The sequence below is a fragment of the Oryctolagus cuniculus genome, chromosome 6 (assembly GCF_051225735.1).
Source record: "Oryctolagus cuniculus isolate XC-2025 breed Fujian yellow rabbit chromosome 6, ASM5122573v1, whole genome shotgun sequence".
NCBI lineage: Eukaryota > Metazoa > Chordata > Mammalia > Lagomorpha > Leporidae > Oryctolagus > Oryctolagus cuniculus.
Window position 1 is genome coordinate 17,373,171 of NC_142872.1, and position 15,255 is coordinate 17,388,425.

At 46.0% G+C, this 15,255-nt stretch overlaps 1 protein-coding gene across 8 annotated transcripts in view; it reads right to left on the minus strand.

The window, feature by feature from the left end:
- MARCHF3 (membrane associated ring-CH-type finger 3) overlaps positions 1–15,255 on the minus strand; it is a 154,979-nt gene that overhangs the window by 22,528 nt on the left and 117,196 nt on the right. For all 8 annotated transcript variants that reach the window (XM_089334906.1, XM_089334904.1, XM_008254964.5 and 5 more), the window contains 2 exons: positions 13,680–13,923; positions 10,210–10,414 (listed from right to left, as the gene is read on the minus strand). In XM_089334906.1, coding sequence (XP_089191032.1) covers positions 10,210–10,414; positions 13,680–13,867 — 393 coding nt within the window. In that variant the 5' untranslated portion in view covers positions 13,868–13,923. The remainder of the gene's footprint in view (positions 1–10,209; positions 10,415–13,679; positions 13,924–15,255) is intronic.

Consider the following 15,255-nt stretch of genomic DNA (forward strand, 5'->3'; position numbering starts at 1 on the left):
GCCTAGAGCAGGGGCCCAGGCTGAAGCTCTAGGCAGGGGTATGTGAGGTGTGCATGTGAGTACTAAGGTGGATACAGAGAAAGAATCAGAACTAAAAAGCACACCATAGCAAGGAAGGATAAGACATATTTTCTATAAAATCTGAGACCGGATTGTCAAGTGAAGGAAGCCAATCACAAAGGACCATGTACTGTAGGATTCCATTTATAGGAAGTGCACAGAACAGGCAAATTCAGAGAGATGCAAATTACATTGCTGGCTGCTGAGTGCCGGGGCAGGGTCAGGGTGGAAGCATGAGAGAATGAAGCCGAGGTGTGTGAGGTTTCTTTTGGGGTGATGACAATGTTCTAAAATTGAGTGGTGATGGTGCCATCACTTCCTGGATGTACTAAAAGCCACCTAGTTGTAAACATTAAATGGTGCATTGATGGCTTGTGAGTTACATCTCAATAAAGCTGTTAAAATATCTGCTTTTTTTTAATCTGAAGTGTCCTGTAGATTTCCCTAAAGAAACCCTGCCTCCTGCATAAATTCTCTTATGTATTTTAGGTATTTTATGTATCTTAGGTATTTCCTCTCGCCTCACCATGTCTTCATCTAACAGGGTGATTTTTCACATATCTATCAGGTATGTCTTACAAACAGTTGAAAACGTGTGTATTTTGATAAATGAATGACTTCTGGGTTTCGGCACTGAAGTCATAGATTTTAGGCAGATGTGCCAGCGTTTAGAAAAAAATATTAGAGCCATTTATTATTTCTATCTCTCATGTTGCCTTCCCCCACCTGGAAGGTGCACAATGCAAAGAGCAGGACGGGAAGGAGGTGGGCTGTCGGGAAGGGCTGTGTTATTTCCTAGGGTGGTGAACGTTTTCCCCACACTTCCACTTTTACTGATTTTTCCCAGATAGAAGCCCTTAAATGCCTATAAATTCTATTTTATAACATTCCCTCTGCTTCTCCAGCTCAGCATGACCCATAAGCTATACTAGCCATTTCCCCTTGGAGCCCTCAAAGATACTGAACCTCACAGCATCCCTGTAGCTGAACCGTGATAAAATACCGAGTAGAAAATACTTTGTCATCTTCTTTTAATCTAACCTCCGCCTTCACAAACAGATCTTTATGCATTTTCACAAATGGCCCATCTAAGAAAATAAACCTGGTTTTCAGGACTCCAAACTAAAATCTTCAGTGTTATATAAGCACAACATAACCTTCCAGCACAGGGTAGTTCTATCCCTCTAACTTCCTAACAATGGAGTGCAAACAGTCAGACAATCTCACAGGGCCCCTAATTCTCCAAGAATGGAAATAGGTACCGAGGAGGTTTGGCACAGAAATCTACGTTCAGCGAAAAATGGAGGAGGAAAGCAAACCCTGAAGCCCCAAAGACCTTATAGGGGTCTTTTTTCTTTTTTTAAATTTTAACCCAAATCTGTTGTGCCTGTAAAAAAAAGTAAAGCAAATAATTTGAGAAAACCAGTGATGTCTTTCGTGGGTTGCAGAACAGGTACCAATCTGAATCCCCTCGATGGTCATCTTTAAGGAAGTGTGTATGACACTGTGGACGGCCACCCTGCCCTTGACCTTCACAATCACACATGAAAGAGGGGACAGGCTCTTAACCATTTTGACTATACCAGGCTTCCTAATAACACCTCTTCCTTAGGAGAAACCTCAGGGAAAACTGGTAACATCATGACTAGGTGAAAGGAAGACATGAAATGCAGAGAAAGAGTAACTAGAAAAGAGAAAAAGAAAGGCTATGTAAAGGCCCCTGGAAACTAAGAATGATTTTCTGGCATCTGACAGGATGGTGTCATCAAAAAGCTTTGCCTCCCAACCAGACTGGAGTCTACAAAGACACAGAGAAGAAAGGGCCTCACTGCTATCGCAGCACTGAATCTGGCACAGCTTGGACTATTTTTTTTTTTGTTAAAGATTTTATTTATTTATTTATTTGAGAGATAGAGTTACAGACATAGAAAGGGAGAGGAGGGAGAAGTGTCTTTCATCTGCTGGCTCCCTTCCCAAGTGGCCACAACAGCTGGAGCTGGACCCATCCAAAGCCAGGAGCCAGGATCTTCTTCCAGGTCTCCCACATGGGTGCAGGGGCCCAAGCACTTGGGCCATCTTCTACTGCTTTCCCAGGCCACAGCAGAGAGCTGGATCAGAGGAAGAGCATGAACCAGTACCCATATAGGATACTGGTGCTGCAGGAAGAAGCTTAACCTACTATGCCACAATGCCCACCTCCCCTCCTTTTAAGACAGACTTGATATTTTTAGAGTAGTTTTTGGTTCACAGCAAAACTGAATGACAAGCACAAGGGAGGGCCCATGTACTCTGTCCCTCCCCTTCCCTGTCAACATCCCTCACCACAGAGGTACAATTGTTACAACGAATGATCCTTATATATCTTTGTGATCCAAAGTCCACAGCTTCCATGAAGACTCACTCTGGGTGCTGTGCACTCTGTGGGTTTGGACAAATGTGTGACATGGATCCACCACTGTGCTGTTGTATGGAGTAGACAGTAATTTCACCATTCTATAGGCCCTCTGTGAGCTGCCTGTCTATCCTCCCCTCCTCCCTAACACCTCTGGGTTCAGTAGACAAACTCAATGTCAAAAGGAGAGCAGGGATTTCACAGTTTTTCTTATCCTCTGCCTTCAGTGGTATACTTAGTCCCTTGGAATGGCTGGGTATTGGTAAAGAAGCCATCAGCTGCAGGTGTGCCCAGGTGTGTCAATGAGTAAAGGGAAGTACTTTAGAGCCAGGAAGAACCATGTGCTCTGGTCTGAATGTTTCTGTCTCTCAAATTCATCAAATTCATACATGGATCCTAACCATCAAGGTGATGGTGTTAGGAGGCAGGGCTCTTTGGGAAGTGATTAGGTCATGAGGATGGAGCCCTCATGACGGGAATCAGTGCCCCGTGAGGAAAGAGAGAAGCTGGCAGTGTACAACATGCAAGAGGACCCTACAAGAACCTGGTCAGACTGACACCCTGATCTTGGATTTCCCCCCTTCCAGAACGGTGGGAAGTAGTCTGTTGTTTCTAAGCCACCCAGTTTATGATATTTGGTTATGATAGCTCTAATGGGCCACAATGCCAGGTATGGTGCGAGGAATGTGGACTTTGGATTCTGCCTTCTCCACTTGGCAGCCTGAGACTGAAAATATTTAAGATCTCTGAAGACTGACATCATGCCCGAGTCACAGCTTATCTACAAGATGGGAAAGCACCTTTGCTATGATAGGAATAGCTGAACACAGAAATGAGATGATCATATAAACTATACAGCATGAAATCTCTTCCCTCTATCTAGGAAACAGGTAAGAGTCATTTAAGAAGAAAAAACTTTTTGGGTGTGAACAAGTTAAAGATAAAAAGAGATGACCCAAAATAAATTAAGGCCAGTGGATTAGAGTCAAAGTCCATGCCTCGTCTGGAAAAGGAAGTTCTTAGCACACGTGGGCGCAGCAGGCAGCACCCAGAGAATAAAGATGCACTGGTCTCCCATTGCCTAATCCAAGATATCGCTCCATTCTGCTCATTTGTATACGACTGATTGTTAGGCAGCTTTAACCATGAGTCTGTTCCACTCACGATATTTCACAGCGTTATTTACCTCAAACTGTGCACTCTCTGTGGATCTGAAGTCGGTTCCTAACTCTAAAACCGAGGCGGCACAGGAGGGCTGGGGCAGCCTCAGCAGGGAGCAGCACTGCATGCTCTGCAGCCCCACCCCTGAGATCTGCATCTGGGCTTCTGCAACCTGCGGCTCCCTTTGGTTCCACCTGAAGCCGTCCAGGACCACTCCTGGGAATTAGCTGTGCCTTGTCATTTCAGCAGGACTCAGGAGGAAGACGACTCCCAGCTGGAGTCACTTAGTGACCCTTTGTGGCTCCTCTCTGACCCTGCTTACGGCACTCTCCCTTCAGTGGTCCAGGAACACCGTCACTTCCACCACCCAGCTGCTACGGAATAACCTTGAACTCAGGAGACGTGAACCCACTCACTATTCTATTTGTTCTAACATTTGGCGTTGGCTAAAAGGCTCTGGAATCTTTCAAGATTATCTGTCTCATTTTGTTGACTTTCTCTTATTCTCAGCCCAGATGTGCTTAAGGAAAACCTGGCTGAATTTCCTCTCCTAGTGAGCATACCTAAGGACCAGTCAGTGAAGACATTTCGCTCTGGCCCTGAGAGGCTGCTGCTTTGAAAGCCACGTCATTCGTAAAATGCCAGCATCTGTTAATTCTGGGTAGTGGATACACACCTGTTTGTTGTGTTATTCTTGGTTCACCTCTGAATATTTTAAAGCATAGGAAAATTAACATTAAAAAGTGCGCAAGGGTTCATGGTGTTTTGTGTCTCTGCCCACAGAAGTCCTCAGATAGGGAGAAGGAGCAGCTACTCACAAGCAAAGAGGTGCCCTTGAGAATGTGGATTTCAACCCAAGTTCACTGCAAGTGTCAGCACAATTTAAAATAATAGAGTCTGCTCATGAAATTCTTTTTATGCATGGAAGTAGATTTTCCCTCCAAATGAATCTTGCACCAGCAGAGGATGGGCTGGAAACAGGCTCCAAACAGTTAGCTCACTTCCATCTGGTGTGGCCATGTGAACACTTCGGTTGGCTTGCTTTTTTAATGAATTGATTTTTAATGAAGCAAGCTGTGAATTTAATAGATACCTTAAAACAGCTTTCTTGTAACTAAGCTTTAAGTAACGAAGCAACTGCCAAATTAGCCACCAAAAACAAGACAAAAATTCAAGACTAAACAACCGCAGGTTCAGGCATTGCTGGGACTCAGCATCAAACATGTCATCTCAAGGGCTGGCACAAAGGACGGTGCCACCGCCCACATGCAGGCGGGGTGGTCTGAGGGTAGGCCCACTCAGCCACCCTGTCACAAGTCAAGGGACTGCCTGGCCAACACCAAAGCATACTTAAGATGAGGAATTACAACAGTGCACCACGCTGGCACACTGCCTCTCACAGGCCCATTTGCCATGTGACTCTGAACCAACCGTTTCAGCTCCCTTGTAAGGTGGGGGCCACATGAACGAGACAATGAGGTTCAGTCTGTAATACTCTCAAAGAAGTGCTGCAGAAGGAAATGCACTTAGTATTGGAGAGCCATTTCAAGGTGAGAGAAACTGCCCACTCCTGGGATCTCAAATGTACACGGGAGGCAGGCAACACGAGGCAGTGAAGAGAACTGTGTGTGCGTGGGTGTGCTTGTGTGTGTGTCAAAGGTGAGGCCAGAGGAAATGGGGACCACATGTCCCACCCAGAGCCATTCAAACTCCTCAAGTTCAAAAGGCACTGAACCAGAAAGACGCACCATGCCCTGTGGTGACTGTGGCCCAGGCACCCTTCCCACTGGCTGCGCTCCTGGGTGGGGATGAAGACAGGAGTGTGATTGCCTTCCTATGAGTAACAGAATGGTGGCCCTTATGCCCATGAGGTTTCTTGGACCAGTTCTTATCCCTGTGGCTCATCCTCCGATTAACTCATACTGCAACAGTTTGCCGATGAACGCCAATGCTCCAAAATAAGTTCATGTTTCTACCTAAATGAATATGAAAAATCAAAAGAAACCCTACCAAAAAGAGCCCAGAAATGTCACCCTTAAAGTTTGACTTAAAAATATATGTATACACATTATATGTATTAGAGTTAAATGAAGTCTTGAATCTATTAAGTAGCAAGTACCAAGATACAAAGCATTTCTCTGTGCCTGGCTCTCCCTAATCTGGCTGTAGTTTCTTGCTGCGATGTTGCTTAAGATTATGCTGGATCCAAGGCACACTTTAAAACCATTTTCCTCTAGTGACTTAAAAAAAAGAAAAAAGAAGAGTTCAAAAAAAAAAAAAATCCTTAATCCTTATCTCCCTAGCTTTACATCCCATTATTCTGGGTAACGGGTATGTGTGAAAACATCCTCAGTTTCAATTTAGTTAAACCTCTGCCTCACGGGGAACAGCTTTTAAATTGTTCAGACAATTCTTATCAATCAGCTGGGTTTGTGTAAAGGGAACAGGAATCCAGAAACCTAATCGGCCCTTCTGTGAAAAATCACCAAGTCTCCCTGATCAGAGGGAGATCAGATTCCCCACAGCCTTTCCTCCAGATTTTCTCTGTTTCCTGGAGGTTTTTATTTTAATCACAAAACTGTTCAGCTGATCTACAGCTTCATGAGTTTTCTGGACAAGGGTGGATGCACGTCTTAGGCAAGCCTTGAAATAAGTATTCCCTCTCTGGAAAATGATTTTGTAAGCATGCCCTGTACCTAGTGAGGTGGGCTTTCTTGGCAAACTGGTTAATGAGAAACGCAGGATGGCAATAGTCTAGTGTCAGGGCTCAGACTTGGGGGAGCAAATCATGGATTTTTTATTGGTTTGCTGTATTTTGCCCTTCGTTATAGAAGACTGGTATCAGAGTTCAAGTTACAGAGAGAAATGAGGAAAACTATAAAGAGCAGGAAGAAGACCATAAAACCAGCCAGGCTGGTCATTCAGTGAATCCTTTTATGGTTGGTGGATATCAATTTACTATGTTCTACTGGGCCAGTATTCTTGAGGATAATTCATCTTACAAATTGCCAGCCCATACGTGTTCCACCATCAACCCCCAACCACACAGACTTCATGAGATGCACTCACAGTGGAGAGACGAGATGCAGGGATGGCACATCTGCTCTTCCTTTTTGCTATACAGGCCTTAAATGCTTTCAAACCCTGCATGACTGGACACAGACCTTATGGCATTTGCATTCACTGGGCTACAGTGGAAGCTCATCCATGTCTAACTAAACCAGGTGACAGCGTGGTAGCTTTCCTGGGCTGGAACCAGGTCTTGCTCTACCGGCTTCCTTTGCATCCAAAACACACCTAGGGGACTAAATTTGTAGTCCATCTACCAAAAGAGGCTAAAAGGTTTAGTCTGGCTATGTAGGTAAGTAGACAGATGGACATACACAAAAATCAATGTATCAGTTACATACCATACAATGGACATTGCTTGAAAGGTAGAATGGGTTATTTTGCATAAGAACTTCTAACCTTACTGAGATTGAAAGAGATGTCATGCAGAGGGAGCAACCTCTCACCACTTTCCATGGTGAAGCTCAGAGAAACTGAGCCAGGCCACACAGATGTCAGCAGCAAAGTCGGCGGGGCTGCCTCGTTTGGAGCTTCTGAGAAAAACCAGCTGGAATGCACTGTTACAAGTAGAAATCTTCCTTTGTGTAGCACCTTGTGTATCTCTAGCAGTTCTGGGTTCCTGATCAGTTAGCAACAAGCAACCAACTGCTGGTTGCAGCGGGCACAGGAAGGGAGGAGGAGGTGTTCTTAGGATGGCCAGGAAGCTCAATCAAAGCCTAAGATGTTCACTGGAAAGCGGAAGTCTCAGGTGTGAAAAGTAATCTCAACTCTGGTTAGTGTGCAGATGTGTACAAATAACATCTACAAATGACTTTTTAAACGGCTTCCTCTAGCAACAAGAGCTGTTGCTATCACATGGATTTTGAAGTGAAATGTTATGGAATTTTCTTGCTTTAATGAGAAAGCAGATTCAACTGGTAGACAAAGTAATGATTAAAGCAATTAAAAGAGGAAAAATGCAAAATCCACTAACAATATACGTCCTCCTCAACACAGATAAGCAGGCTTTGCTGGTACTAAAAACAGACGCATGTTGGTCTTGCGTGGAAACAGCCAGAAGTGATGCTTACTATGAATGAGCCTGTCCTTTGAGAGGAGGGAAACATCAATTAGCAATGTCATTTGTTTACCAATCTGCCCGCACCTGGTTCTCATTTGTCCTCCAGCTGAGAAACCAAAGACAACTTTTTATTGCTTGTGGTCAAACACCAAGTTCATTCTGCCCTTGGATGATCAAACGGCTGGCCTCCCCCAGCTTGGGAGGGCTTGCCTTTCACTTTCAACTTGTTCAATCATCATTAACTCGGAAATTTGTCACATTCCATTTGTGCAATGAGAATTTCACCACTGGTGACCGTTTGGGTGAAGGTTGTGTAGGCAAGGTCTTAAATCTTTGAGAGCACCTCACTTGTTCTCAAGGTCATTTAACTCATTTCCTTGTTTAGAGATAGTTGCCTAGGACTCTGCAGTCTGTGACCGACATCAGCAACTCTGAAGACCCCAGTGTGTGGGGCCATGTCACCCCCTCTGAGTTTGAAAATTTTCCTCGGATGAGTCAGCATATTTGGCATTTTACCCAGGAGTGCAAAGGTGTTTGACATGCGTGCGCCACACATACTCTCCTTTGTTACTCATCATGGACACACCCACTGGATTTTTACCAAGCAAACTTCTTTCTAACAGGGAGGTGCAAGTAAAGCCTTCCACTGGCAGGGCTTCCTCCCTCCAGGATGCCAGCTCCCCGGGAGACGCCTCCCTGTCGGCTTGGGAAGATTCCAGAAAGTTTCTAGAAAGTAGAAGTAGATTTTTTTAAATTGTTGCCACTGGGCCTGAGAAATTTCCATCTCCTTTGTTTATTGTTTTATTCTATTCCGCCCCCCTCCCCTCTACAGAGAAGTTTCGGAATGTTAAATCTCACTGAATCTGGCACAAGGCCACATCCCTGACAGGCACTCTACAAAGAGGAATTTCTGAGAGTGGATGGCAAGCGGCAAGATGGCTAAAAGGGAGCGGTCACCTGATCCAGATCTTAATGCAAGCACAGTCTACTGGGGCAAGTCAAATACATCTTGTGCCAACTGGCAAGTAAGTCACAGCTAAAACAGGCCCTGGTTGCAGGCCCTCATTAAATTTTCAAGGCCAAAACCGGGATAGAGAGAGAGAGGGAGAGAGAGAGAGAAATCTGCAAGGCCTTCAGTTCCTCAGCACCATGTGCTTATTAAGTGGTTTCCAAGAAGGGTTTTCTGGGTGCCAGTTCTAGTTGTAATTCTAGGATTTTACTGGGTTACTGCTGAAATTAGAAGGCTACCAGTAGGTCTAGATTTTACACATGTCTTGATGCCTTCCAGCTAGCTTTGGCTCCTAATATATTACAGTACTTGTGGTTGTCAACATCCAATTTTTAATTGACTAGTAGAATTTCAGGGTTAGAGAGTAGGCAGAAATAGTCTAATGATTTTTTATTTGTAAAACAAATGTTTATTTATTCACACTTTATGTGAAAGGCAGAGACAGAGAGACAGAGATCTTACATCTGCTGTGTCACTCCCTAAATGACCACAACAGCCAGGGTTGGGCCAGGTCAATGCCAGGAGCCGTGAACTCCTTCAGGGTCTCCTATGAGGGTGGCTGGGTCCCAAGCACTTGAGACATCATCTGCTGCCTCCCAGAATGCACACTAGCGGGAAGCAGAGAAGCTGGGCCTTGGATCAGGCACTTACACTGATATGATACTTGGGTGTCCTGAGCCACTATGCCGAATGCCTGCTCCTAATGATTTTCCCACTCTAACTCCTCTGCTAACACCAGACCAGACCCTCGGTCTAAAGAGGAATTGTGTATGTTCTAAAACACAAAACACAATATCCTGCCATTTTAATGGAGGGGGGTGCTAACAGCATCATCTTTAAGAAAATAAACTCAGTACTAGGTTATTAGCTGAAAAATGTTTGTGCATAAATTTCCTGGAGAGAGATATCTTGATTCAGAAACACATAGGAATGAACCTGCATTCTTCTAAGTGTTTTGTAAACATCAGCTCCTTTAATCCCTGGGGTAGTTCTGAGAGGAGGAGTAACTTATCCAAGGTCACAGGACACAGACTCCAGGCAGGCTGGGTGTACCTCCACTAAGCTATGCATGAAGATCTCTCAGAACAGGCCACCCAAAGGCCCATTTTTCTGTTGCTCCAGCTGGGCAGATGCTGTGCAAAGTGTAAAGTGTATGATTTGTTTGTTCCACTTTGCAGGGACTTGCACTTTTTCCTCCTCCTGACTTCTTCCTTTTTGGCTCCACCATTGTGGAGGGCATCCTTTTACTGGGCTCCCAGTGAGCTGGTAAACTGTCTCACTTTGTGTCGTCTGTTGGTACCTCTCTGAGACACACATACACACACACACGCACACACACACACACACAGCTATTGCCGTGCTTCAGTGAAGCCACAACGGGTTTGTGATTGTGAGCATGAAAGCAGACATCGTTTGCTCATTAGAGCTAAGTTTTCAGGACGTGCCCCACTTACTGACCTCCACTAACGGCCTGGGTTTGCGCTCCACTGCAAACCTGAAGTGGCAGAGTTCACAGTAGCTGGTGTTTGAGGACGACAGCCAGTGCTCCAGGCAGCTCCGATGAATTGTCCCCAAGGTCCCTGTGCACTCGCACGGAGAGAGCAAGTCCTCTTGGCTGCTGCCCTCGTGGCAGATCCTGCACATTGGCCGATCATTGAAAGGGCTGCAAGAGAAGAAGGGCACCAGCTCATCACTGGCTGGAAAACACCACCATGCAAATGGCTTTCTCCTGTGTCCTTGGGCCCCCCTAGCAGCAGCTGCTCAGAACAGACACTTGTTTCAAGACTCATACTTGACCTTGGCAGTGGAGACAGTAGCCTCCGATATTCAGAAGCACTCAGGCCATCATCTACTTTTGCCGGTACTAAGACTAGAAGAAGGCCAATAGCAAAGAGGTCAGGTTTGGCCCAGGACCAGGAATGAGTGAAAATGAGCAATACGTTATTTTTGCCTTGAACGTAGATGTAGTTCAGGCAAACTGTAATCAAGAAATAAAAACCATCCTTTATCATTAAGAAGAGAGATTGTTCTGAAATGACACCAATTGTAGTTTCTAGACAAATTGCAACTTGTGAACCAGGCCAAGGAAAGATTTTGTATACTCAGAGGTTCCTTTTGTCTCATCTTTCAATAGGGCAGGAAAAGGAGAGGAAGGAGGTGAGCTAGCAACCAATCCTGAAGCTGCTGTGCAGGACTGCAGTCTGAGCCAGAGTCCAGGCCTGGGTGCAGGATGGTCTCTGAATTTTTTAGGCTGCTCTCTGGGATGCCAGAGACATTAAACTGGAAGGGAGTCACAAATACGTCTTATCCAGGTGGTCTCTGTCTCGAGTCTGTATTTAATGTGGAGAAACCACTCTGCAGTGGTTTCTGTGCAGCACAGAATGGTTAGGGGTTCATAGTACGCACTCCAGAATCCAGCTGCCTGGGCTCTGTCCCAGCTCTGCTGCTTCCCAACCAACTAACTGTGGGCAAGTAACTTCTGTGCTAGCCTCCCTGTGTCCTACTCTCTTGCTTCCTAAGATGGGCAGCAAAGAATGGTGCCTTCCTTAAATGCTGACTGGGAGGATGAGGAGCGGTACTCAAATTTGAAGTTTGAAAATGAACACAGGAAATGCCTAGTTAATGTTAGTTTTGCTGGCCGGCACCGTGGCTCACTAGACTAATCCTCTGCCTGTGGCACCAGTACTCTGGGTACTAGTCCCGGTCGGGGCACCGTATTCTGTCCCGGTTGCCCCTCTTCCAGGCCAGCTCTCTGCTGTGGCCTGGGAAGGCAGTGGAGGATGGCCCAAGTGCTTGGGCCCTGCACCCACATGGGAGACCAGGAGGAAGCACCTGGCTCCTGGCTTTGGATCGGCACAGCGCCAGCCGTAGCAGCCATTTGGGGGGGTGAACCAATGGAAGGAAAACCTTTCTCTCTGTCTCTCTCTCTGTCTAACTCTGCCTGTCAAAAAAAAAAAAAAAAAAAAAGGTTAGCTTTGTCATTTTTGGCAACAGTCATCAGAGCAAGGAAAATCAAACAACATGGCCCAGCGTGGAAGCCAGTAGCCAATAGATGCATTAGACTATGAGGGCTCAGTTCTCAATGGGTGCTGTGTAGTGGGAGAGGCCAACCCCCTCTCTGACTTGTGCTGTTTTCATTGGCACTAGATTTTAAAATATGTCATTATGACATGTGACAAACTTGCAATCATCCTCTCTACCTGCCCTCCCACAGTTGCCAGAGGTGACAGTGGTCCAGGCCCAGGCCATATCATCCTCCTCAAGGCCATCTTTGGTTCAGATGGAAACAGCCATGGGAACACCACTGTTTCTTACACACCTTTCTAAGAACAACCCTGGCAATGAGCAAAATCTGAAAGGGGGCTAAAAAAAGAAAGGACTCTCTCATATTTGTACCAAAGACCTCCCCTACCTCACTCCACTCTAATTTCTGTGCTCAGGGACAGGAAAAGAAAGCTGTTGGAGGTGACTTTTTTCTTCTCTTGATTCCTGGCTTCCTTCATTCACATGGAGCCATGTGCATGAGAGACTCAGACACTTTCTGGTTTACATTGCTTCCATGGCAGGAAAACATGGCACACACCCATTTATGCACATGTATACATGCATGCACATCTGCACACACATACACACAGTTGGGTTCAGAGCCTCAGTCATTTCAACCACAGCTTCCTCTTCCTAATCCATGGAGGTGACGATGGCCACAAGGGGGACTGGCGCATACCCAAGTGACCCAGGCTTAACTCACAGAGAGCCAGTGATGCTCACCAGCTCATGATGTTCTGAGTTCTAGCCAATTGCTAGAAGTTCTCTGAAAGGTGGACAAATTCTATTAACTATTTCCTATTTCTTACCTTTGGGACGGCCACATGAGCTCTGAACAGAGGCCTATGGTCAATGCTTACCAGAGGTGTGGGGAGTGTGAGTCCACATCCGTGGGCTACTGTGTCTAGGCAGGGTTGTCACCAGTAGACCCAGAGCAGATGTGTGCATGGCTGTGTGCCTGGACCAGAGAGTTTGATGAGTCACTCAGAGGGAGGTAAGTAGTTAAGGGTCAAGAGTGACAGATCTGACCCTAGGGGTCCAGTGTGATGCCTAAACACAGTTACATTTGCCGGTCAAAAGTCCCACTGACCCATTCTGAGAAATTCTGGAGAAGCCAAGGTGCACCTGCTGGCCTGGCAGCCTGCAGCTCCCATTTGCTGCTGGGCAACAAGAACACAGGAGGAGACCCCCAAAGACAAAGTGCCAGCCGCAAGGAGCAGTCTCTGCACTGCCCAGAGTCTTCACTCTTGCTTTGGTTCATGCTGTGGGAGGAAAAGCTGGGAGACTGTAGCAGTGCTAACTTTACAGGACCGTGTGTGTGTGAAGGGCCATGGATGGCGGCCATATGGGGCAGACAAGACAACAGGAGAGGACCCCAGCTGTGAAAAGGGACTCACCCAACAAGGGGCCCTGGACAGTGTGTCCATCAGGCCATTAGCATGCACCCCAGGAAAGGCCCTTCAATAGTTCTGCCTACAAATCCAATCACTTAGGCTCAGTCCTCTGAAATCTGAGGCCTTCTTCACTCTATTCTAGGAAAGGGCTACTTTTGTTAGCTCCCAGAGAAAGTAAGACCTTACTCACCACGGCAATGTGAAAATAACAAACATAAAGCCTGTACCCCACATCTTGTGGGACCCTTCTCCGCCTTGCCCTCTGCAAGTGGGACTTGAAGCAGAACGCTGGACAGGGTGAATTTTAGCTTTTGTGCCCTATTGCTATAGAAATGGTAATGACAGAACTTGGGCAGCATTTGCTTTTTTTCCCCACTACCTCTGCTCACCTGACAAAAAGACCTGAGCACAAACTGTGTTCCCTCTAGTACCTTCCTTCTGAGTAAGGGTTCTCTGGATCAATCACAGAGATTTTAATGGTGGTACTACCTCTGTGTGGCAAGAGTCCGCACTACTGTTGACAGCAGCTGCCCGTCCTTGGCTGAAACTTGCATGACATACTGTGGCTGCCCATTCACAAGGCTGCCACAGTCCTCCACGGTCTTCACCACGGGTGCAGCCGAGCTGGTGCAGTCTGGCAGGACTTCGGGCAGGTGACTGCAGCGGCTGGTTGTCATGGTAACATACAGCAATTACTCTGCTAATGGCTTCCACGTTCATGCAGGATTTCCATCTAAGAGAGATCAGAAACAGTTTACTTGGGCTGGACAGTTAATACAAAATGGAGAATCACGGGCCATTCTTATTTAATACAAATGACAGGGTAGTCTAAGAAGGTGACTTGTTACCGTTTAATACAAGGATGCACACAAACACATACACACACACACACTCACACACTCACACGGCCCACAAGCAATAGCGGGCACACTTATGAACATGACAGCAATCACATCAGGGCATATACACAGGAGCCCTGGTTTCCACGAGAGGATGGAAGGATGGCTCTAAAGCTCAGATCTGAAGAGAAGATAAGCCGTCCTCCTGCTCTGCACCAGGAAAGCAATAAGTCTTTGTTGACACTCTAAAAGTTACTAGAATCATTATTAAAACCCTTTGCAACTATTTCTTCTTGCAAGCAATTTATTCTCCATGCAGTTTCATTCCGAGATACCAGGATTAAAAAGAGAGACAGAAAGGAGGAAAAAATGAATTTGTCCAAGAAGTATGTTCTAAGAGCAATATTTGCAAACAAGAATCCTTCTATTACTGTTCCACCTTTCTGTTTTCTTCCTAATTTGTGTCCTATAATACAAACTGTCTACTTAATATATCTGGAAAATTAACTTCCTAAAAACCTAACTATTTTTGCCTTGTTTTAAGCAAAGGGCTTCATGAAATGATGACTTTGAAGAGCTTGTTTATTTTTTTCTAATGGACACGAAAGTAAGTACATAAGCAGTGAAGTTTTGTTTATTGGGGTAGTACCCAAGACCCCAGGACACAGGAATTATCACAAGGACACACGGAAGAGCACAAGAAAGAGGATGATAAGCAAGCTGTCTATTACCAATAAAAACAACCCAGTAGTGATACAGGCCTGACATCCCTGACACAGTCCCAGTCACAGAAGCTGAGGAATTTGTGTCCTGATCTGTGAACAGCTGACCTCACTTTCAAAGCACTCAGATCCATTGGATTGATGAACCCCATGCACCAATAACAGGTCAGTACAAGATACGCCAGACACGGAAGCTCTCAGAGACCTGTGGGATGAGTGTGGTCTGAGGTCACGTGACACTGAGTCCCTGTGCATGACGGGCTCTTCTGCCAGCCTCACCCCCAGTACAGCCTGGGCTCAGCAGATTGGTTGACAGTCAGAGCTCATCTCAACCACAGGCCTGGGTGGCCAGGGCCTCACTCCCCAATCCCAATCCTCCAGGACGGTGTCCTCCAAGATTCTCAGCTTTGCTCATTATATTTTACTTGACCCCTACAGGTCTGGAAAATAGGACCCTCCCAGCTTCCAGAACAATGCACATGTACTGCACATTGTCAGGGCAAG